At 40.7% G+C, this 25736-nt stretch overlaps 1 protein-coding gene and 1 pseudogene across 6 annotated transcripts in view; both read right to left on the bottom strand.

Moving 5' to 3' along the window:
• Nucleotides 1–1067, bottom strand: part of AK4 (adenylate kinase 4) — an 87729-nt gene extending 86662 nt beyond the window's left edge. For 2 of the 6 annotated variants that reach the window (XM_036911310.2, XM_036911311.2), the window contains exons 1-2: nucleotides 521–653; nucleotides 35–305 (exon numbers count right to left, since the gene is read on the bottom strand). In XM_036911310.2, the coding sequence (XP_036767205.1) occupies nucleotides 35–179 (145 nt within the window). In that variant the 5' untranslated portion in view covers nucleotides 180–305; nucleotides 521–653. Of the gene's footprint in view, nucleotides 1–34; nucleotides 306–520; nucleotides 765–868 lie in introns of those variants that run through there. The other 4 variants (XM_036911309.2, XM_036911308.2, XM_036911314.2 and 1 more) reach the window with 4 other exon arrangements.
• Nucleotides 1068–15833: 14766 nt separating this feature from the next.
• On the bottom strand, nucleotides 15834–21049 carry LOC118925389 (heterogeneous nuclear ribonucleoprotein A3-like; annotated as a pseudogene).
• Between the last annotated feature and the right edge of the window lie 4687 nt (nucleotides 21050–25736).

Genomic DNA, 25736 nt, shown 5'->3' with positions numbered 1-25736 from the left:
CTCACCCCCGCGCCTCGCCTCCGCACCCCCTCACCCGTGTTGGCCTTGATGTTCTCCCGCAGGAAGTGGCCGCTGGAGAGATGCTGGAGGCCGAAGTTCTGGGCGATCCTCTGGCACACGGTGCCCTTGCCCGAGCCGGGGGGCCCAAGGATGACCGCGCGCAGGAGTTTGGAAGCCATTGCCTTCGCGAGGCGGGGTGGAGGACTGCCAGACAGGCCACCCCGACAGCGGCCTCGGAGAGCCCCGGGAACTTTGTTTCTTCTGCCCTGACCCCGTCGGCTCGCGCGGGGCCTCGCCGGCCTCCTCTGCAGGGGAAAGAGAGACTTTCAGCCAGCCCCTCCCCTCGGGCCCGCGCCGGGGCGGCTCGGAGGCGGAGAGAGGCGCCACGCTACACCTCCCCGCCCCCCTCGCCCCACGCAGGGACTCCGAGAACTCCCGAGTCCCACCCCAGGCGTGGTCGGTCTTCGGGGCTCAGGGGCCGGCCCGGTCAGCCCCGCCTCGACCCCTTCCTCTGTCTCACCCCCACGCCGCGCGTGAGGATGGGGCCGGGCGGCCCGGCACCCCCACGCCAGTCTCTACCGAGAAGGGGACACCGGCACAGGCGGCGACTCCGTGCGCGGCCCCTGTCGCCCACGCACCGGGCGGCCCCGGGGCTGAGCCCCGGCCCAGGTCCTCGCACGTGGGCAGCGTTTGGTCCGCGCCTCCGCCCCTCCCCGGAGGCTGTCACATCGCCCGGAGTCGCAGCGCTGCCGCCGCCCGCGAGAACCGCCCTACGCCCCGCTCCGCCGCGGGTGGGCCGATGTCCGCCCCCCGCCGCGAGGAGCCGCAGTCCGGCGCCTTCTACCCAGGCAGTCAAATAAACACACACCTCGGCGGGGACGCGGCTCTCGGGGAAGCTTCCAGCCCGGATCCCGCTGGGCGGCGCCGCCTCCGCCCGCCCGCCCCGGCTCCAAGCCCCAGCCGGCTGCACGGGACTCGCGCCTTACGTAAGCCAGGAGACTGGCTCCGCGGGAGCCGCCGGACAGCGCCCCCTCCCCTTCCCACCGCCAGGCTCCCACTCCGCCTGCCTGGGCCGCGTGCTGCCCGAGAGCCGGTGCGGGATGCGGGCGCAACGGGCGCAAAGCACAGAAACCCTGTTTTTGTGGTCGCCTAGGAACCCAGTCTGTTAAGGGAAGGAAAAATACAACTTGTTGAGCGCCTACTGTGCGTCAAGTTCAAGACTGGTCGATTTCCTTACGCAGCAACCGTTCCAGGTAGGTTATTCACAGATGAGGGCCGCTTAGAGTATGGTCATTCATTCAACAAATTCTTACTGAGCGCTTAATACGTGCCAGACACTGTTTCAGGCGTTTGGCATAAAGCCATGAACCAAAAAGATGGAATCCTGCCTCATGGAAGTTAACATTCCAGCAGGCTCCCTGGGAAAGAAGGACTGGGTGGGAAGGAGGGTCAAAGATGATCATTCATCTGCACTGAGGACCTTCTGCCCATCTGATTCCAAGAATTCAGGGCCCAGGATGTTGACACTATACTTACAACTCACGAAGTCCAAATGGGTGCTATATCCTCCCTCCCCTCCCCTGCGTATCTCAATTCATATTCTCTTATATCTCTTCCCACCCCACACACAGCCTTCATGTCCCACTGGACTAGTGTGATTCCTGCTTGCTCTTAATCTCCAACTTCTGCTAGGCCATCTTCGTTGCAGCCGCCAGAGATATTGCTGAAGTGAAAATCAATTTCTATTATTTCCCCATCTCATATATTATCGTTCCTTCAGGATAAAGTAAAAAAAAACCTTCAACAGGACCACACAGGTGCCTTCCATAAACCCTTGCATTCCACTGGCTCTGCTCCTCTGCCGGTCTTTCACAGGCTTCCTGCCTTTGGGGAAATCCCTTGCAGGGTTCTGAGCACCAAAACCCATGACTCACAAACGTGGAGGGACAGTGTGGGGAAGAGCCTCCTCTAAACTCTTGGCTGCTCTCTCTGTGTTGGGGACTGGGTAGGAAACAGCCTGACATAGTAATATTCCTACCCACTAACCCCCACCAATGCCACCCCCACCCCCACCCCTGCAGCCCCACTCCTCCACACACAGCCAGCCAGCCAGTCTAGTCTATGGCTACCTGGGAGGACACCCAGGCCAGCATTTGTTCCATAGGCTCATACCCCTGTCTAAAATATCTCAGAATGTGCTGAGACCCCTTCAGCCCTTCATTTAAGAACAAAGAGGGAAAAGAGCGTGGGGTGGGAGTGGGGGATGTGATTTAAATCTCCCTTCTTCTCCCTGCCATATGCTCTATAACATATAACAGATACTTTGTGGTCATTCTCAAACCTGAGCATGCATCAGAATCACTCAGCTTGTTAAAACACACTGCTGAGCCCCACCCCCACAGTTTCTGATTCTGTGGGTCAGGGTAGACATTTCTTACAAGTTCACAGGTAAAACTGAGGCTGTTGATCAGGAGACCACATTTTGGAAACCACTGCTCTAGTGAAATAGCATTGAGGCATGGGATATGCGTGGTCTCTTGATTCCTCTGCCTGCTGTTGAGACCTTTAGCCCTTAACCTCTTCTCTTTCTAAAATGAGAAGATTGGATTTAGGACATCCTAGAGATCCCTTTGTATCTATTGAGATTTAGTTCTGTAAATTCCCACAGGAAATACAGCTTCTAACCTTCACAAACTAGGTGAACTATATCTTACTTTGCCCTGTCACCCACTTCTTTTGCCTATTTTTGAAATGTGTTTACCAACATCACCTTATAATGTCATGGAGCAGTGTTAGCCAATCACAGGGTCCTAGAACTCCATGCTTTAGGGGTTTAGGAACTTATTATGAAACTGAAAGAGAAATTTTGAGATAAGTAATGTCATAAGTTAAACTCAGCCATTACTGAAACCTAGCATTTAGTAAAAGAACCTTCAGTAGACCTTACCCATCCGTGTCCAGCCACCTCAGGGTCCCACAGCTCAGTCGCTGATTGGAGGCAGTAGAACTGGAATAAATGGGTTTGGAGTCAAACACATCTGGTGTTAAACTTCAACAGCATCACTCACATTCTGCAAGCCTCTTGATCTCTGTGAGCCTTAGTTTGCTTATCTGTAAAAGGCAAACAGTAACTTATCTCTTTGGTTTGTGGGGAGGCTTAAATGAGATAATGTATATGTAGTATTTAGCATAGTGCTGGGCATATAATAGATATTCAATCATAAACATCATCATGATTGTTAATCCTGGAACAATTATTAGCCTCTCTGAGCTCAGTTCCCAAATTGTGAAGACTAAATGAGCTAATGTGACAAGTTCCTAGCAGGTTCCCTGGCCCTTCTAGGATACTCTGTAAATGGTAGCTTTTCATGTAATAACTTCTTCTATCTCCTTTGCCTAGGGTTTTAAACCCATCTTTATTTTTATCACAGTCTGCAAAATAATATGCATCTATATGTTTGTCTCCCTGTAAATAAACTGTGATCTCTAAGAGTAAAAGCCAAATTGTGTTCATCTTTCTTTCCTCAAAAATGCATTGCACTTTGCCCATAATAAGTATTCTGATAATGTTGGCAAATCTCCCTCTGCCTCCTAACAAAATCAATATTAAGGCATGTTGTATCTCTGCAACTTCACTAGATAACAAAGTCTACATTTGATCACACTTTACACATTCATTCATTAGATCCTTACACCCCTGCAAGTTAGATAGAGATTCTTGTTCTTATTTTACTGATGAAAAAACTAAGGTCCTGAGAGGTTAGCTGAACTGCCCAAGGTCACAGAGCTAGCTGGTGGTAGACTCAGCATGGACTCAAACCCAAATTTTCTCATTTCAAGTGCAATGCTCTTGTTTACTACAGTCATTTCCATACTACTTTTGAAATTTTGTCATAACCTTACACCATCTTGGCTCTTATCTACTTATCATGTTTCTTTATATCAAATCAATTTATTTAAATAATTTATTTGAAAAAGGAACTGCATATAACTAACTGTAATAAAATGATACAGGAAAAAATAAGGCTACCAAATTCCAGCTGAAATCTACTGCCTGCCTGTTGAGTTTCTGAGTTTTATCTTTGTTTAAAAAAAAGTGAGGGGGTTATTTACCATGTGTTGGAGAGAGATTTAAGGCATACGGCATCTAACATTCTGTTTATCTGTAATCACAGTTTAAAATAGAAAGGGAATAATTTTCTTAATATTCAGTTTAATATTATCTAAAGCTAGATCCACATGCCATCTAGAATCATCTTTGGCACCAAATCAAATTATTTCTTGTGTCATCAGGGATGCATGTCACATACTCTAATGAACTTCAGAGTATACATTTGAAATGAAATTTAATATAACCAGGATTTTTTAAAAGATGTGATCACCCCAATCACAGTTCACAGATATGATGCTGAACCCACTTCAAAATTATCCTCTCTTCTTCCAGCCATCACCTCTCTATCACGGTCTTTCTATAATCATGTCAGGCTTCCTTCTGTTGTATTTGATGGGGAATGTACACTTCTTGAACAAAATGGTTTTTGTTCATCATGGCCTCCACAGAGCTAGATATAGAGTCGGGACATGGAGAGCAGATATTATTGAATGACTCACTGATGAATGTGTTACCTAAACCCCAAATCCAGATTCACATGCCCGTTGCATAGGCCAATCTCTGAGTCATCAGGCTTGAAGCAGAGAAAGTTTTCTTATCAAAAGGGCAGCCCAACAAGAAGATAGGGGTCCTTTCCCAAATCTGCCTTACCAGATTGGGCCTAGGAATGGATTATATACTATTGGCAAAGGAATGGGTGGGGCGGGGGGAGGGTGGTTAGGACAGAAACTGGAAGGGCCTTGACACTTCTCAGAATTATACACCAATCCCATCTTCCTGGTGCCACCTGAGGGGACTTGGTGTGGTTCAGGTTGGCTCCACCTCTTGTATCAGCTCTGCAACAAAGACATGATCAACCAACATCCCCTCCCCCTTCCTATAACCAGCTTCAGGGAAGAAGATAAAGGACAAGACAGGTTAATGATCCTTGCAAGTTCTTGCGGTGTATAAACTTACTGTGAAGGGAGAGCTTAGTGAAGATGTAAGTATATAAATAAATACACATCTGGGTTCAAATTAATGAGTGGGTAAAAATTATTTCTCCCTTCTGAGAAGCTGATCTGGACAGACAGATGAAAGGCTAGTGATTTGGACTTGCCAAGACTCAGAAAAGAAAGCTGGAAAATAATGGGAAAAAGGGACAAAACATGGATTTCAGGATCCCTGCCCCTTTCTCCTTGTAGGCACTCATTAAATATTCAAGAATCCAGACAATTGTATTGAGAGAAGAATGAATGGTGGATAAAGGACTCACATGGCCTTATTTATGACAATAGAGCACTCTTACAAGTAAAAGAATCATCTTATCCCCAAATATTACCAGCTCACATTGTTATTAACCTATAACATCTTAAAGCTATTGAAAAGATGCAGCAGAATTTATTTTACAAGCCTGCTCTCTCAGACCAAAAAAACAAAAAGTTCCCAAACATTTAAAAAAAGAACTGGGAGGAAAAAAAATCCACATTCTTCATATTATGTTTACCTGGCATGACCTACTGTTCTCCATGAGCAACAAATTATTTACAAATTGCTCCTGGAATAACAGCCTATGATAGAGGTGCTCTCTCAGGACATGGTTTTAAACTGCCACCTTTGGTCTTTTCACCCATGAAACACTAGAAAGCAAGGTAACAATCTGTTATACTCTACCCACCAGATATAATGATATAATGATGATGTCTTGCTCAGAACTTTGCTCTGGTTTGTACCTCTGGTGGTGGGGATGGACAGAACTGTCATTCCTACTTTTCACCCCACCTTCCTAACCAAAATTGATAGCAGAGTTCCTTCTAGAAGTTACTGTGGGGCTAGTAGGCCTGTCGAGAGATCAAATGCCGCTGGGTGTGTCTTTCCTCTGTGCAATATTAACTGCCAGGGGAGTGCGACTTTCTTCCTGCTCTAACTGGATGAATACTAGAAGTGAATACTGAGTTTATTCTGCCCAAGTCTAGGGCATCAGGGCTGGGCAGGTAAAGACAATCCCATTGAACCAGTAAGTGGCAGAGTTGGGATTTGAACTCAGGCATCAGGATCAAAACACATAACCACTACACTATACTCAGTCTCCCCAGGACTTGAGTGAAGAGGTTCCTAAGACTCAGTCAGGAGGGTTCTGCACCTGATTGATGGTCTCCTGAGAAATACTAACAAACAGCAAGGAGAAAAGTCACTCATGTCCAGACTGGCTTGGCTCCCTCAATAGTTGGGTGAGACAACTAGGGTCCTTTGAAAGGTTCTTCCCACTAGGCCCTCCCTCTCAGGAATCTCCACAGGCTTTGAATTACATCTTCCCTCCTGCAGCTGCCAGTCCATCTGTCAGCCTCCTGCTGCTACCTGTTGTCAAATTATTGCTATGTCTCAGGTTTTGGTCTTGCCACCAAACCCCTCTGACCTAACACTTGGCTCACTGTTGATCTGGTTCCTAAAAGGCAGTCCCTCTTTGTTATTCACCCCATGACCACTGGCCAGCCTACAAACTCCAGGGTCAACTCCCAGCTGTCCACCCCAGTTCTCACTACCACCTCTCCACCACACCAGTCCCAAACTTGGCCCCCAGCCCAGGTCATAGACCCCACTTGTGTGAGAGATCACTATAGACAAGTCATTCTGATAAACAAACCAAGAAGTAGAAAGGGAGCATAATTTAAACTTTTGCAGAGTTGTGCAAGACCCAGAAGAGAAACAAAGATCAGAAAAGTGACGACCCATTGTAAGACAGACTGATTAAATAATGTTTCTGAGTGAACTCCAAGTACAGAAAGGCAATTCAGCACCAGGAATAAAAGGATGAGCTCTAGAGATAGGTTGACAAGTTCAGTCATTGGCTCTACTGCTCACCATGTGTGTGACATCTTCAATGCCTTTGTCTGTGCTTCCCTTTTTCCACCTAAAATATGGGAATAGTAGTATTCCTTTCTCATAGGCTATTATGGGCTGAAATGAGTGAATGTAAAGACTTGGAAAAATGGGCATATAAAAGTGTAGGCAAAGGGTCTGTTTGTGTTTATACAGAGGATCAAAGCCTAATTTGGCTACCCCGAAAATGAACTAAGATACGATATGAAAAAGAACTTCCAACATCAGCACTCTCGGGAAGACTCATGACAGAAGATGATCAGCAAAAAAAAAACTCCAACAAAGATCCACGCACTGCCACAGGTGTAGATGCACTCATCCCACCAGTTCCTGGACTTGCCATGGGAATGATGAAGGAGATATCTAAGCTGGCCTATGCATACAGTAAAACAAAAAATTGGACTGGATCTATACTGTTGGAATTCAACCAAGAATTAGGAGAAGTGCAAATTGTAGCACTCCAAAATCTTACAACCACAGACTATTTATTGTTAAAAGAACATATGGGATATGAACAGTCCCCAGGAATGGGTTGTTCTAGTTTATCTGAATTCTCTCAGACTGTTTAAGTTTAGTCGGACAATATCCACCATATCATAGATAAGTTTTCACAAATGCCTAAGGTGCCTAACTGGTTTTCTTGGTTTCACTGGAAATGGCTGGTAATTACAGGTATGCTTTGGTTAGGTAACTATACTCCTATTATGTTAATGTGTGTGCACAATTTAATTAGTAGTTTAAAACCTATCCATGCTGAAGTTACTCTACAAGAAGATATGTCAAAGAAATAATCAATCTTCCCTGGTTTTCTTCTGCCTGCTACTTCTATAGCTTTTCTTCTTCCTACCTAATCACAACCTTTAAATAGAACTCGTGCCACATGTCGAATTTACCGAGTATCATAATTCTTCCAAGTGGTAAAGACACCTCAAGACAAATGCTGGGCATAGAAGCCACAGGGCATAAATATGCAAAGAAGTAAAAAGCTAACCTTTTCAAACAATAAGGCTTCTCTCTCACTTACCAACTTAACATTTCCCTGTATGGCCCCGGAAGATGACTGGTTAGCCAGAGACGGGTAAGATTCCTCAAGGGAGGAACAACCTAAGACAGGCACGGTCGCAGGGGGCCATCAGGTGAGAAAATGGGGAGCAGCAGAGGTGAGGCTTAGAACCTCCCCCCTCATGTTCTGAGAGAAATCTTCTGCATACATGGATGTTTATTGCCCTCGTCTAGCTCGGATTAACACATAGTCTACAGGCACACACCTGATCATCTACATTTGCGCTCTTACAACACTAAACTATGTTTTCTACCTTTATCTCGTATCTACCTACCACTTCAGCATTTTATTAAAAATAATAATAGAGAAATGTGGTATCCACATATAAATCAAGTTTAAAAATCAAATGAATATTCATATTTGAACTGACTGTGTATAGTTTATAATGCATGAACAAAACCGAAAGCTTCTGTGATGACTGCCCTTGCACTGTTCACCATGTAACTTATTCACTATGTAAGAATTTGTACTCCATGTAACAATTTGTTCGTTATGCATCAGAAGATTGGAGACTGATGAAAATTAGGCTTGGGGTGGATTAATGATTGTGCATTGAGTATTGACCCCCCTATACAGAAATTTATTGTTGTTAACAACTATTTGATCAATAAATATGAGAGATGCCCTCACAAAATATATATATATATATATAAAAACACACTTCCAATTGTAAAATAAATAAGTAACCGGGATGTAATGTATAGCATAAGGAATATAGTCAAAATATTGTAACAACTTGGTATGGTGATAGCTGGTACCTAGAATTATCATGTATATAAATGTTGAATCACTGTGTTGTACACCTGAAACTAATGTAATGTAATACTGTTGTCAACTACCCTTCAATAAAAATAAAAAATAAAAAAAGACTTGGAAAAATGTTTGGCATGTATTAAGCATTACATAAGTGTAAGTTACATTATTACTGGTTCTTCAACCATCAAAAGGCTCAGTGTACTTCATGGCACTAACGGCAGGTTCTTGGAAGAATTAAACTCTCCCAGACAAATTTATTCCATTACCAGCGCTATCTTCTGAGGACACTCATGTTAATTGTTTATATAATTTGTTTCCACATTAGGACTTTCAAATATTGAAAATAGCCATCTTGTCCCATCTGAAACTTTTCTTCTTTGTTAAATATTTGAAATTACTCAGCCATCTCATGTGTAAGTAATGTGGTATCTGCTAGAGACTAGCACACCAATCTGGGTTTCACTGCTTAAGTAAGAAATAGCAGAAAGCTCTCCTGTTTACCCCCAAATGATTTATAGACAGATAATATGTGGAGAGAATTTTCCCTTCTTACTGGAATATAATGATAATGACAATAATAGCTAATATGTATTGCATATTACCACCTACTAGACCTCATTTTGAACTGCCCAAATTCCTGGCAGTTCTTAGATGATCTACAGAGGATCCCCAACCAGGATCATATGGGACTTTCTACACAGTAGATTATATTTCTATCCATGAAATATTCTAATTTCCCTTCATGAAATAACCCCTCCCATCTTGTTATTCTGTCAGGAATGGTCACATGACTGACTTTGGTGAATGAAAGCAGAAGCTCTGAGGGCCAGGGTCCCCATTGTACCTTTCCTCTTTGTCACAGTAGCCAGCAAATGGCTTGGATCCCAGTGAATATGCCTCCACCTTCCTAGAAAAGACTGAACCATCATGGATATGTAACATGAGCAAGAAATACATTTTTATTATTATAAGCCACAAAGATTTTTTAGGTCATTTGCTATCATAGCATAGGCTAGCCTATCTGACTCTTACAGCCTCAGCCTTGGATGCTAAATGTAGTAGATTTTATTGATTATATTCATAATCAGTGTAGTAAGCTTTATTGATTAAATTCATATAACATGGTTGAGAAATCCTTCACACTCTGGGTCTCCTTTGGAGAATATGTTTCTCCTACTGTGAGATATACAGCAACACATAAAACATTCCAGATGTAGTCTCAAGAAGTCTCCTTTTCTGGACACTTTATTACTTCTATACCAGGTAATATATTTTTATTTTTTTTCTTTCAGTTTTATTGAGATATAATTGACATATGACACTGTGTAAGCTTAAGGTATACAGCATATTGACTTGGCTTACATATATTGTAAAATTACTACTACAATAAATTTAGTTAACATCCATCATCCGTATAGGTATAAAATAGAAGTATTATTCCTTGTGATGAGAACTTTTAGGACCTACTCTCTTAGTAACTTTCAAATACACCATAAAGCAGTATCAACTGTACAACAGACCCAGAATTGCTAGAGGTTAGGGAGTAAAGGAATAAAAGAAAAGGCAGGAGAGATGGCAGGAGCCAGATCACAGAAGAATTTCTGTGCAGTCATGACCGTTTAGATTTTACCTTAAGGAATGGAGAACCATTGAATTATACAAGTACAAGAGTGGTGTGATTAATTTTGAATTTTGGAAAGAGAAATTTGTCTTCTTTGTAGACCTACCATAATAGAATGGTTTGAGTCTAATGTAAAGCAAACTTAAATGTAAATAATATTTTAGGAGAGACAGTGTCAGGGGAGATAGAGAGAACAGAGGAATATAAGAATTATCTAAGAAATAGCATAAATTGGTTAGATATAGGAGAAAAAAAGTAAGGATGATGCTCAGGTGTCTGGCTTTTATGGCTGAGAGAAAGTGGCCCCCCTCACTGAGCCAGATGGACAGGGGGAGGAGGGACTGGTGACCAGGTAGACAAATTCTTTTCACATATATTATACCAGGGGTTTTGAAGGGTCAAAGTACCTCCTACAATATTTTGAAACATGTAATCCTAACCTATTTTGACATTGTTAAAATTGTACACCATAAATGTAAAAAGTGACAACAGGTATAATTTCTAGCCATACTATAAGACTGACATTTTGAAATAAAACTTATGTCATTAGTTTAAATGTATTGGAATCTAAATACCATAGTAAATTAATAGTTATTATCATCCTCTTGAAGATTACATGAACAAGCTCTTCTATGCCAGATTTTTAGATCAATCCTTTTTTACCTTGTACCAAACATCTCCATCTCACCTCCCTTCAATTTCAATAGAATAATGTAATATGTTTTTATTTTTGGAAGTCTTCTCTTGATCACCCTAAGGTTTCTGGCAACAAAAAATGTATATAGATGGAAATTAATTTTGATAATTTCCTGTGCCTTAAACTCCATTTTTTTAAGAATTCAAATTCTAGGAATTAAGTTATCATTATAATTATTAGTTATACACTACTGATCAAAATGACCAATGCATTACTAATTTTAATCAAAATTATTAAATAAAAATAGTTTTATTTAAACTGCCACTTTTACTAAGGTAAATTATGATTTTAAAAATTAGTTCACATGAATATTGCTGCTAGACTGAGATAGCAATTGGCATTAATTCACTCTTTTCCTTTTTTATAGATAGAAATATTGAGAAAGTTTGTTTACATAAATCATAGGATGGGAATAGGAGTTTTGTTGCAGCAATATCATTCAATTCTTTGAACTCCTTCCAAGTTATATTCTAAAACCACAGAGTGATCTATCATTAAAATGCATTTTTTTAGTCATTTGTTAGCTGAAACATAATACTTCCCTCAATTCTATCGCAAGCAAAGAATTAGAAAGCACCCAACTTGCAAAAGCATTTGTTATCCAGTCATGAAAGCCATTCATTTTATGGATTCCTGGGAAGTTTATCAAAAAGGCTTTCTCAAGAATTATCAAATGATTATTAAATCATACCTGTAACTTTTCCACCTAGAGGCATTTTGATTAACCTGATAGGTTCAGAAAGGATTAGAAAAAGAAAATGCTATTAATTTTTAAAATACTTTGAGTATTAACAATTTGACAAGGAATTTTTCTCCCTTAAATCATTTGATTTCAATATGTTTTATTCCAAAATCTCAGTGCTGTGTTTTTAACTCATTAGATTTCTGGAGAATATCCACCTAACACCTAACTGGCAAAGTCATCCTTCACTGTCAAACCAAGAGGACAAATCAGATTTTTTTCTTTGTCAGAAAAGATCTGACTACATTTCTTTATTTAAACAAACATGTTAAGAAACATCCCCATGACAACCATGACTTCTGAATTCAGAGAGAAGACCTTGCTGAGAATTTGCTCCTGAATGAAATAAAGTGTATAAAGTAGTATTCTATTTAAGATTTTTATCAATATTATTTACTTAAATCTTTATTAAAATCTTTAAATATTTTTAACAATATTACCACTATTTGTTAATTTGTTTATTTGTTGTCATAAGACTCTCCATCAGTAGTGTGATAGATTATTTAACAATAGGGGATGGAAAGACTGAGACTGTTAAATAAAATTTGTCATCATGTCCCTGGTCTACTCTACAGCATAACTGGATTCAAATATCCCAACAAGGACCAAAGTAGTCCATTCAGAAGCCACCTTGTATTCTTCATAGGACATGCATAAGTCTGGGAAAAACATAAGCCCCACTTTGGGTGCAGGCTGCCTAGATTAGAAGAGGGTTAGCCAATCCTAGTATTTTGAGTTTTCTCTTTAGAACCTTGGAGATTTTTATGCCCAGTGAAAGGTATACAGTAAGATGGGGACAAGTATAGTTATTTTATCAAATGGGATAAAGGTCATTATGAAAGGGGAGTTGAGAAAGGAAAACTGGCATAACACCTTAACACTCAGCATTTCCTTAAAGAAATCCTTTCTAGCAGAATTACTAAGGAAATCAAGACTCAGAAAACAATTCCCTTAAAAAATTATCTGCCCATCATGTATCTTGGAAAGTCTGCATCTGTCTTTGAAAACCATTTGATTGATACCATTTATACCATTTGATCTTCACTACAGCTCTGTGAGTTTGATGCTTATAACAGCTATTAATATGGTTGTAATTTAAAAGATGATGAAACTAAGGGGCAAAGACATTCTGCCCATTACCCAAGGACACATGAACCCAGTAGAATCAACATCCTGAGTCCTTTCAGCAACGTCCCCTGCTTCGGCTGTAGCTAAGGAGACCAATGCACCGCCACCAGCACCATGTACCTTTCTACCTGCCCCCTCACAGAATGCTGGACTAAATGACACTCAGGTTTCTATCAATTTCTTATTGAGACTCAATTAGCATATTTTATCTCTGGTTCAAGCTAATTTTTCCCAACATTTTATTAAGAAAAAAAATGTAATACATGTAAACTGAAGAAACTTTTATATTCCTACCTGTATGCCCATCACCTAGATTCTACCATTAATATTTTACTGTATCTGCCAGGCTAATTTTTAAACAAATCTACACTTCTCCTATAATTTTCCCTTCTATACAACAGGAAAATACCAAAATACTTTCATCTAATATATTCTCAAGGACTAAGTCTTCTGTCCCACAGAGAACTATAAATATAAATTTTCTCATGTCCACTGGTTCAGGTCACTCATTTAGTCCAGTGGTACCAAACCTGGAAGTAAGTTAGTGACCTGCAGAGCGTTTAAAACATCAGTGCCCCAGCCCTATCCCAGATCAACTGAGTAAGAATCTCTGAGAGTAGATACAGAATTGTAGCATCCCGTTAGCCTTCAAGTAATTAATTAATGAGTACCAACTATGTGTCAGGCAACTCCAGGCACTGGAGTAAATAGGGAAGTCCCTCCCTCAGAGAGCTCCATCCTCTTGCCTCACCACAGAATTCCTTTCTGCAAAGTGGGTCCCAGCCCCATTCATCTAACTCTGCTTCCCTCTCAGCCATCCGGATCTTTGTTCAGGCCCCTGAATATTCTTCTTCCCCTTCTCTGACTAGAGAGCGCCTACTTATGCCTCAAGGCCAGGTTACATGGTGCCTCTTCTGGAGGCCCAACTGGCCCTATAGCTCAGTTACTAGCTTCCTACTCAGGAGTCCTACTGCTAGCTCTTCATATCATTGTTACCATAAGCTCTAGCACATAGAGCTAGGGTTTCTGGGCTTTTTGTGTGGAATTCCACTAACTGTAAGAGTTAGAGACTATTGTACTTGACCTGATATCCCCATCATATAGGAAAGTGCCTGGAACATGGCACCATTTCAAATTTTAAAACAAATAGCCTGTTGATACTACATTGAATGTAAGGCAATCATTGCCTCCGTGGGTCATATGTCCTGAGGCTCATTCTAAGTTCCTTCCAGATGGTTTGTTTGATGGATTAAGGAATGCTTTTCTTTGCCCACAGCGACAGAAGCTAGACTTTGCAGTGGTTGGACCCAAGATAATAAAGGGCTTGGTGAGCTTAACAATTGGGTTTTTGGATTTTTTAAGTCCTCCATTGAAAACTTTAGAATTCTTTCCCCCGCCAATGGAGTTTTATAACGGGGAATGTCCTAGAGAAGATATGCCATAAAAGAGACCACTAGCCTTAACAAAAATAGCATAAGCTTTGAAGTAAGATGGAACCAAGGACAAAGGGTCACCTCTACCCCTTCTATCTATTTGACTTAGGTAGTTTACTTAACCTCTCTGAACCTCAGTTTTTTTACCTGTAAAATTCAGACAAATATTCTTGCCCCTTTCTCTCCACATTAGACTTTGAGCTTCATGAAGAATAACATTAACAGCTAACATTTACTGAATGTTTATCACGTGCTAGGCACCTTGCTTACCCTTTACAATTCAACACAAACCGTTCAAGGTACAATTCTTATCCCTCTTTCATAGATCATGAAACCAAGACACATTAAGTGAATTGTCAATGATTACACAGCTAGTAAAGAGTGGATTCAAATCCAGACAATCTGGCTCCAAGAGCTCAATCTTATCCATGCCCCAGGACCTTATTCATCCTGTATCTTCTGCTCCTAGAATAGGGACTGACATATGGATGCTAAAAATAACTGTTGTCTCAATCAATCAATACCTTCTTGCAGCATTGTCCTAAGGAGGAATGGAGTAGTTGTTTATTGAGTGTCTACCATGTTTCAGGGTCTTTTATGTATCTTATCTGGCTTAATCCTCCCTAGGAATTGTGCACTCTATTAAATCCATTTTAATGATAGCAACACAGAGGAGGAAACTGAACTGAAAGAGGTAACTTGCCCAAAGACACACTCCCTAACTCACAGCCTCTAAGCCTTCTCATTCCCAAAGCCTGCACTGTTTCCTCTTTACCTGCTGTCTTTAAACATTTTGCTCATTCCATACCTTTTTATGTTGACATCAAGAATTTCTAACTATTCATTTCAGTAATTGCAAGGTCTACAATTTTCCAAGTATTATAAATATTGACATTTTAAAACCATTGCACCACCTTTTTGGGAAAGAGTTAAAAATTCCTAAATTTTTTTATTCCCAGTGCTACTACCACAATTTACAAATCAAAGGCAATATGCCTGATGTAATAAAGTGAAAAAGACAAAGTTACAACATAAAAAAGGGCTCTAACATACATCTAACTGACACTACATTGCATTAATCACTGATTGTACTTTTTGCAAACTGTGGCTGTGACAGTCTTGAACAAGAAAGATTTCCCGTTTAAGCTACAGTCACTTTCTGGCTATGGATGATCATCATTCCTTTGGTGGCAGATCTTTGTAGTTCCTCTAATGCATTTGGGTCAATTGTCTCAAAGTAAACTGCAACTCCCCTGACAGCTCCTTATTATCTCTCCCACTAAAAATTGTAGCTCTTTTCTGCTGTTTTTAGAACCTTCCACTAATCCCCCACTTCTGTCACCATATCCATAACCACTACCATAGGTTCTGTTTAAGCTTCCTCCACCGAAACTACCCCCCTTCATTTGATTGCTGTTGTCCACTAATTTCCAAAATCATTATAATTCCCACCACCACCAGAGTTACCACTGCCAAAATTTTCTCCTTCATTGTAATCCTTTTATCCTGCACCACAACCACCATATTCTTCATCTTGGTTTTTCCGTATCTTGGTTCATCACCCCTCAGCTACTATGACCAGTTGCACTTGCACATTACCTCCCAAGTTGCAACAGTACCTCTAAATCAACTATATCCACCATTATGTCCTTCATACTTATCTGCTACCACCACATCCATCACCTGGCCTCCTCTCCCAGTGAAGTTTCCTCCATGACCCATAAAGTTGCCAGATCCTTTCCATGACCTCTTTGTGATCCAGCAGACTAAACTTCTTGTTTAGAAAGAGCCTCTTTCACTCTCAATTATACCCATTAACGATGTAATATTTCTGAACAATTTTATCAACTATCATGATCATCAAAAATTACAAAAGCAAATCTTCTCTTTCTCCACTCTGCTTGTCTTCCATAACTTCTATGGTTTCAATCTTCCCAGACTTTTCCAAGTAGTCTCTCAAATTATATTCTTGTATATCTTCTGTAATATCACAAGCAAAAAATTTTTCTCCACTCTTAGATGGGCACCTAGCTTTAGGGAATCCTCTCTAGAGACAGTCTCTTTGGTTTCAGTACATGCCCATCAACCTGGTCAAGACACATTGTTGCATTTACCTCTTCAACATAAGGATGTCACAAAACCAAAGCCCCTGGAACATTTTGGTTGGGGGATCCCTTCACCACGCAAATGAGGTGTGTGCCTCTTTTCTCAAAATGTTCTCTAAAACCATCATCTGTAGTTTCAAACCTCATACCACCAATAGACAGTTTTCTCATCTGTTCTGGCTCCTTGTCCTAGTAGCAGTTGGAGTCTGGCTGGAGGCCACCAGGTAGAGGTTTTACTTTTATTTTGAGACCAGCCTGGGCTTCTCCAGTTGGTGTTCAATATTAGAAAGTTACTAATAAATATTAGAAAGAGTTGTATCACTTTGTGAGATAACCAGTGGAATTTAAAACTAAAAGTGAGTTCATAACCACACTATTTTAAAAATACATGAACAAGTCTACAATGGCTGAAAATGTTCCCTTTTCTTCTTGAACTCATATTCTCTTTCCCCTCTCCCTCGAAATTATATTCTACCATGATTTTTTAAATGTATGAAAGTCATTTGGTGATCACTCTTATACATAGCTCTTTTAAAAATATATATATTGAAATTGTGATAAAGAATTATTACATGTAAAAAGCAAATTTGATTGGAAAACCATCTTTCAATGAGCTGGTTGTGCTTCTGTATTTTTGTTTCTTCAGTCATTTCAGGAATACATGAATTAATATAAGCTATTGCTGGAATAGAGAAAGCTGCATTTCAATTCTATTCCTATTTTTTTGTTTTTTTGTATGTAAGAACTGAGAAACCTGTTCATATAAATAAGTAGATGGGAATGAGAGGAGTTTTATTATAGCAATGTTACTAAGTGCTTTGAATTTCTGAGCTATATGTGAAGAATCACATAATTATATGTCATCAAAAATAATTTTAGTAATCTATCAACTATCAATTTGATTAGGTTCCACTTCAGTTTAATTAAAAACAAAGAATTAGAAATCATCTGACTTGAAAAAAGAACTGATATCCATTCACTAGAGTCATTCACATCTCATCACCTTCTTTGAATTGTCTCTCCATTTGGGTAGTTTTATGCCCTAAAGAAATGCACCAAAATAATTTGACATGGGTGGGTTGCACATCTTTCTTTTCTTGAAGTGGAAAGAGGGCTGATCATGAAAGACAATGTGGGAAAAGAAGACCTACACCTTCTTCAGTTCACTTTCTTGGTAAATCAGTTTGGGATCAGCACATATGGAAGTTTAAGATCTGAAAATTGATTTCTTTAAAACTCTTCATGCTTATGTCCCCTTGGAAGTCTTCCTAACTTGCAGGTGTACACACACCCCAGTTTTAAGACCATTGTCTCTCTACACCATATCTGGAGTTGACAAGATTAGAAATAAGCGACGTTTAGTACATAAAGTAGACATACTATAACATCTAGCTATGCGTAATTTTATTTTTAAATAATTCATTACTCAGAGTAGGGAGGAATTGGAAGCTGGAACTAGATCCATCCAGTGGAGAAGACCAGGCCCTGGGGGAATGGTGTGCAAATACAGATTCAGGTGGAAGAAAGTAGGCCTGACCATAAAAAGTGTCCATAAAGACTAACAAGAATAGGGGCACAATTAGGACAAAGAAACAGATGTCCCACCAGGTAAAAAGGGTATAAACAATGAGGACTCTGGAGTGGTGGTGGTCAATTCTGGAAAGGTTTACCAAAACGCACAGGGAAAATGAAAAAAGTCTTAATTAGAAGGTCACAATTTGAGACACATCTCTGCAACCTACTTTCTGACCACATAAACTAACTCCTCACCCCATTTTTTGAAGGTAGAATGGTGATCTTGCATAGTTGTAGTTTGGAATACGTAAGATGGTAGCACAGTGCCTGCCATACAGTAAGAGCTCAAATAAATGGTAGCCATTTGAATGGAAAATTCCAGAACTACCCATGTCTCCCAAACTTACCTACATCACAGTCACCCTCATATCATTCTTCCTCTCCTTGTTGGAAGAGAAGTTCCTCTACCCATACAAATTGGTTCACCACTGCTCTGAATCCCATCATCTCAATTATTTCCTCTTTTATGTTTTCCTATTCTCTACTGTTTTCCTATTCTGATTATAAATGCCAGTTCATCTCTCATATCTTGAGCCCTCTCTCCTTCCCTTCTTGAAAGAATTGTGTTCATTCCATGTCTCTTCTTCATCTACCTCCCATGCCTTAACCTACTGCAAGCTGACTTTTGTCCCAACCACCCCATGAAATTCCTCTTGTCAAGATGACCAGTCAGTCACCCTCTCTCTACCATATTTATGGAAGGCCTATTTTGTGCCAGGCACTGGCAATACAGCCACAAACAAAACAAAATCCCTGTGCTTCTGAACTTCCCATTCTAGGAAGGGAGACAGTTAACAAATAAATATTACAATGTCAAGTAAAGCTTCATGCCATGATGAGAAATTTGTCTGGATAAGGTGCTAGAGAGAGACTGGGGTGCTATTTTAGACAGTGATCAAGGAAGTTCTCTTTGAAAAGATGGCATTCGAGCAGAGATCTGACCAAAATTAAAGTGTAAGATGTACAAATATCGAGGGAGTAACAGGAGTTTAAGAAGTGGGGCAAAGAGCCAAGCAAGAAGGGAAAACGGACTCCTTAAATCCACCACACGACATCTCACAGCATTAAGCTTATCTGACTCAGTAGCATTTACCAATGGTTGATTTCTCCCTCCATCCTGAAAACCCTTGTCTATTGGCTTTCACCATGCCATTTTCTCATTTTCCTGCTTTTTCTGTCTGTCCCGTCTCACTTTTGTTCTTGAGCTCCTCACCCTCTACCTAATTCTTTTTTTAACCTCATTGAGGAATTATTGACAGATATAATTGTATATATTTAAAGTGTACAAGGCAATGACGATTTGATGTACATATACATTATGAAATGATTACCAAGATCAAGATAATTAATGCAGCATCACCTCATATAGTTAACCTTCTTCTGTGTGTGTGGTGAGAATGCATAAGTCTACTCTCTGCACTTTTCAGTGATGCATTAGCTACAGTCACCATGCTGTACATTAGATGCTCAGAACTTATTCTTCTTATAACTAAAAATGTGTACCCTGGGATCTCCATCATCCCCCCCAGCCTCAGGAAACCACCGTTTATTCTTTGTTTCTATGAAATTGACTTTTTTTTTTTTTTTAGGATTCTACATATAAGTGATACCATACCCTATTTGTCTTTCTCTGCCTGGCTGATTTCACTCAGCAATAATGCCCTTCCATTTCATCCAAGCTGTAGCAAATAGCACCTAGTTCTTAAATATGGGTAATGTTTTCCTATGGTTTTATCTCTGATCTGTTTTTCTAATCCCTCTAGTCTCTTGCTGAGACAGGGACCATGGGCTTAGACAGAGTAGGGTGAGGGCCTCCAGAAAAAGCAAGGCAAGGTATTTACAGTCAAAGCAATGTACGGATGTAAAGTCCCTATCGAAACTGTGTTCAGCATTATGCAAAATCAAGGTCACACTAATTCTCTAGGTTAAGGATACTAGACTAGGAATATAGACATCTTCAGTGAGATCAGTTAAAGGACAAAAGGCCAGGAGCAACTTGGCCTGGAATGTTTGAGTTCTGCAAGGGTATCTCAGCATAACCTATGACTTCACTGTAAACAACCCTAACAGACAGACAACCCAGCCCACCTTGAGGGCAGGGCAAGTGATACAAGTCCAACCCTAAGCCCTCAATTCCCAAAAATCCTCACTTGCCTATAAATTCCCTAGAGAACGCACCAATCAGGCTCTCTTGTCCCCTCCTGGTGTGATCCAGGAGCTCAGTCCTCTCACTGTATCTCTCAGTAAAAGCCTGTACCCTGGTTCTCCTACCTTGGGTGTTTGCTAAGCTCATTCTTCGACTCAGCAAACAAGAACCCCGGCATCATTGCTAAGAAACCTCAGCTGTGATTTTGACTTCAACTACCACTCACACGTTGATAAAGCCAAGGTTTGTATTAACCCGTACTTCTTTCCTGAACCCCAGACTCACATATCTAACAGTTATGGACACCTCTACTAGGAACTATCCCAGGAATTTCAGACTCAATATGTCTAAGATGAGCTCATCACCTTCTCTCTTAAAGCAGCTTCTTGTACTGTCTTAACATAGTGCAAAATACCATCTACCTAGCTGCCAGAAACCTAAATGTCTCCACGATTCTTCCTACTTCCTTTCTCTCCATGCATGAAGAGTCAGAGGACCAGTCTATTCTATTCTATTATCTAGTTATCTGTGCTCACTGACACTGCCTAATGCAGATCCTCTCCCACCATTTCTTGCCATTTCTTACCAACTTGCCAGTTTCCCAGCTGATCTCCATACTTCCAGTCTCTTACCCCTTTCATTCTTTTCTGCACCAACTCTAGAAGGATCTTTGTGAGATGTATATCCAATCTTGTCACCTCTGCAGTAAAAATTTTCCCCATTTTTATTAGGATAAAACCCAAATTTCTCAGCAAGGGGCATACAGTCCTTCAAGATCAGGCTCCTGCTTACCTCTCCAACCTCATATTCCATTATTCCACACAGGCACCAAATTTCTGCTACTCTGAATCCATTACAATTACAATTTCAGTATATCATGTTCTCACTGATCTCCATGCCTTTGCATATGCTGTATCTCCAGTACAGTCTGAGCTGGCAAATTTCTCTTCAACCTTAAAGTCACAGCTTAATTTTACTAGCCTCTTCACACTACCTGTCCTCCCAGGTGTTGCCATATCAGGTGCTTCTCCTCTGTGCATCCTTGGATACATCTCTGTCATTCCTTTATCATTCTAAGTCTATTTATTTTTCTTCCCCTTACTTCTAAGCTCCTTGAAGCCAGGGCCTATGTCTTCTCATCTTTGTCTCCAGAGTATAGCGTGGGCTCTAGCTCACAGGAAGCACTCAATAGATGTTCTTTGGAAGGCATGGAAGGAAAAAGAAATAGCCAGACACAACTGTGTTGAGGAGGAATGCAAAAGCTAGGAACAGGATGAGGCCAGACACAGTGGGAGAGCAGACCACGTCCTAAGGCCCCTTCCACCCTTGAGCTCTGATGAGTCTCTGGGATGGGAAAATGCAAAAAGAATAATGAAAAAGGACCTCTGCTGTGATTCATCTCATTCATCTTGCTGCCCCTTTCCTCTGGTCTACAAAGAGAAGAAAGATATATTCAGACCCTGAAAGAGGAATAGGCTGATGATTTTACAGGTGCCATCATTTAACCATTTGTCTATTAAAGCCCAGCAATGCAAACCCATCTTTCTTTGCTTCATTTTCCCTATTTCCTGCCTTTTCATGAAGGAAAAAGAAAGGAACAAAAGACTTACTGGAGGAATATGTGGTTCTTTAATTTGGGCCTCTTTTGTATCCTCCAGTAACCTAGCAAACTGGTAATTCTTATTCCTTGCTGAATTACAAAGGATATATTATCCCTGCCCATTCTACTGCAGGAGAATAATGGTGTGGGGAAGGAAGAGAAAGGGACATTATTTTTCCAGGCCTCTTTCCCAACAAAGAGGAAAAAGCTACTGCCAAAGGGCTACTATGTGTTTTGCTAGGCATTGCATCTTGATCTCTGGTAATATGTAAAATCCTCAGGTGAACCTAGAAATGAATAAATGAGAACATAGATACAAAATTCTTTTATGCAGTATTATTTGAACTGGCAAAAGACAGAAACACTAGAAATCATTTGGATATTTAATATAGGGGGACATATAAGTAAAATACAATCTTTTCAAACTATGGATATTATGCATAAAAAGACTAAGTTAAATCTATATATATTTACCTAGAGGGATTTGAATGAAACACAGATGAAAGGAGCAAGTTATTTTTATGAGTTTGTATAGTCCTATTTTAAAACAGTATGACAAAAATCTCTAAATGTGATATACATATATACATACACACACATACATACATGTACAGTGTGTGTGTGTATAGAGATGTATTTACACACACACATAGATAAGGGTGTGAAGAGATACACATCAAAATGTTCACGTCTGTTATGGTGGGGGTAGGGAAAGATTAGGCAGAAGAGGATATCTTTGACTATTTGACACAATGGTGTAGTTTGGTTCGTTGCCTCAGGCTGGCATTACTTTAGTATTTCAAAATGAAAACCCAAAGTTTAAAAGTACCCCCCCACACACTTTAAAGATAAAAGTCCTCAAGGGGTGCTTTAAGTCTAAAAACCATTCTAACAAGTAGGATCCCTTTGATGTCTCCTAAAGGCTCCTCTGGTTGGCTTGTTATAATAGCACACCTGGAGAATAAAGAGAAAAACGGTGGCTAAAACCCTCTCGCTGGACTACATAAATCTTTCCTTAAATAGACCAGCCTGCTGTGTGACAGCACAGAGGGCTGTGGAGGCCCAGGCTCTGGAAAGGTCCATCAGAACTCTGTGTTCTAGAGGAGAAAAGTAGAAAAAGGCAGCCTGATTGCTTCCTGGCTCCTAGCCAAAGGAGCTGCTAGTGGTGGGAGTGGAATTTTTCCATGGCAAAGGAAGAGGAAAAATCAGATCACATTTCCTACCGGCAGAGCCCTATTTATTCAGGAAGATCTTTGGGCCCTTGCTGTTCGTAACAGGAGCATGTTCACTGGGTCATGCCCTGATTTTCACCGTTACAAACCTTTTTTCTTTCTTTCTTTCTCCCTTCCTTTCTTTCTTGCCTTCAGGTTTGAAGGTGTTTCCCCCTAAAATGCAAACACCTTAGAGAATTGCATGTGTGACCATTATTAGATTAAGTGCAAAAGGAAATCAGGACAAAAGGAATGTGAAGAACTCTTGGCTCAGCAAGGAAAGTTACATCCCCCAGAACCAGACAGTTCTCTCTTTTACCTCATAAAACAAACTACATCAGCAGCTTTTGGGGGACTTGAGAGCCGACTCCTATCCTTTATCTTGTCTCCCGTTCTCTCCCAGGCAGGGTACTTAGATTGAAATCACAGACATTCAGAAACCATTTTTGTAAAATTTCACTTGGGAGCAAATTCTGTAGTAAATGTGGAATCACAGAATCACATACTTGGAAGGGACCTAACAGCCTTCGTCTCCTACCTCCACTGATACACTGGTAATACCTGACACTGTTTTCTGATGCCTTACTATCAGCTACATGCTCTGTCATTTCCTATAAGCCCTATCACATCCCTTGGAGGAAGGGGCTTCATTTTCCTCAGTTTACAGATGAAGAAACAGGCTAAGTAACTTTCCCAAATCACATGGCTGTGGATTATTTTAACCAGGCAATCAGCCTCCAGATTCTACGCTCTTTGCCCCAGGTACACTGCCTTTCTTCATGCTGCCACTAAGAAGTGACTGCAATCTCTGCTTGGACACCTCCAATAATGGAAGGGTCACTCTATTTTTAGAGGTAGCCCATTGCTAATTATGAGGAAATTCTTTTTTTTTTTATGCTTGCTGTCATTTGGACTGAAGATATTGGCCATGTTTATACCTTCCAGTGTTGTGCAGAAGATCTCTAATCTTCAGATCTTTGTTATTTGTTCTCAGTTCTTCCAACTGTTCGCTCCTGTTTCTTACCATCCTGGTCCTATTTCTTTCTATATTTCTTTCTCTATATATGCCCCTGTTTGCCAGCTTCCAAACTTAATTGTCATGGCCAGAATTGAAAACAGTTATTACCCAATTGTAAAGTCCATGATGGCAGAGAACATACATATCTTGCTCATCACGTAGAACAAGACTCTCCCCCCATCCTGGATACCTTCAGGTAGACTGGGTAGAGGAGTCCAGTTTATAGTGAGCTTTATTGGCCTTCCCCTACTCCAGCACTGACAGCTCACCCAGAGTTTGCTAGAATCACTAAGACTGCCTAAAAGTCCTGGCATGTAGCCAGGCAGGTCTTCCCCAAACTGTTTATGTAAAATAGCCTTGTTTTATTTATTTGTTTGTTTGAGTGTTTGTTTGTTTTGTCACTAGAGATGGTGTGCTATAGTGAAAGAGCATAATCTTTGACCACATACAAATGTATCTGGACTTGACCATTCCCGGCAGCATAACCTTGGATCAATCTTTTAGCCCCTCTGAGCCTCTATTTTCAATATCTGTAAAATTGAGGTAATAACACTATTTTCACAGAAATTTTTTGAGGATTAAATGAAATACCAGGTGCAAGGGACCTCACACACAAGAAATGCTTGATAAATCCTTAATTTACTCAAAATAAATTTCTATCTTAGGTTCTTACACTATATATGCAACTTAATCATTCAACGGCATTACATTCAGTCTGAAAAGCAGAGGCAAAGAAACATATATGAAACTCCTGCTGCCTGTATGAAGAAAACAAGACCTAGGAATGAAAACAACTGAAACAGTAAACTTTCAAGGCTGTCCTGCAGCAGACCACTCAGGCAGAGTCTCCTTGGCGGAGTGCCAGGCCCACAACAAGCAGCACACAACCTGCAGTTTTGAAACTGATGGCACAGAGAGCCATTGGGTGGGGCAGGTGATATAGTGATGTCTCCAGGCCAGGCTTCCACTGTGTCAGGGAGATAAATTCAAGGCACAAAGCACCAGAAGCCAGGAAAGAATCAAGGGTGAGATTTGGGGGATTTGATCCATTCACTTTTCAATAGATTTTACAGAGCACCTAGTATATGCCAGGTGCTGTGCTCAGCTGCTGCCCAGGCAGGAGAGAGGAAGACACACTGGCTGCCCACCAGCAGCTCAAAGTCTAGGAGGGAAGCTAAGAATACAAGTGTTCACAGGGCAATGGTGTAAGTGTGCAAATGGTATGTGCAAGTCTAGTGGAGCCACAAAGGACTGGAGAAGACATCAAAGAAATGACCTCTTGATTCTAAAATCTTCCATTTGAGCAAGAGGCAAGATGTTATGCTTAAAAGTCGCTGAGCTGAGACTTAGGAGACAGAGGCTCTAATCCATTCATGCTTCTCTTTGACTTTGCACAGGCATTTTCCCCTCTTTGGGCCTTAATGTCCCAATTGACGTAAATGTTTCTTAAAGTTCAGTCAGTGACCTAAGCTCTCAGGATGTCTAAGTTTCCTCGTCTGTAAAATGGAGGTAGTAATAATACCTACCCCATAGGATTAGTATTTGTAAAAATTCCTAGATCAATGCCTGATTCACAATAAGCTTAAATAAAATAAATATAATTATCCTAATTGTTTGTCACCAGGTCCCTATTTTAAACCTCTTAGTGAAAGGAACTGAAGCACTTTTTAA

The sequence above is a fragment of the Manis pentadactyla genome, chromosome 4, assembly GCF_030020395.1.
Source record: "Manis pentadactyla isolate mManPen7 chromosome 4, mManPen7.hap1, whole genome shotgun sequence".
NCBI classification, from domain to species: domain Eukaryota; kingdom Metazoa; phylum Chordata; class Mammalia; order Pholidota; family Manidae; genus Manis; species Manis pentadactyla.
The sequence above is the reverse complement of the archived record's forward strand: the minus strand, read 5'-3'. Positions and strand labels throughout refer to the sequence as shown.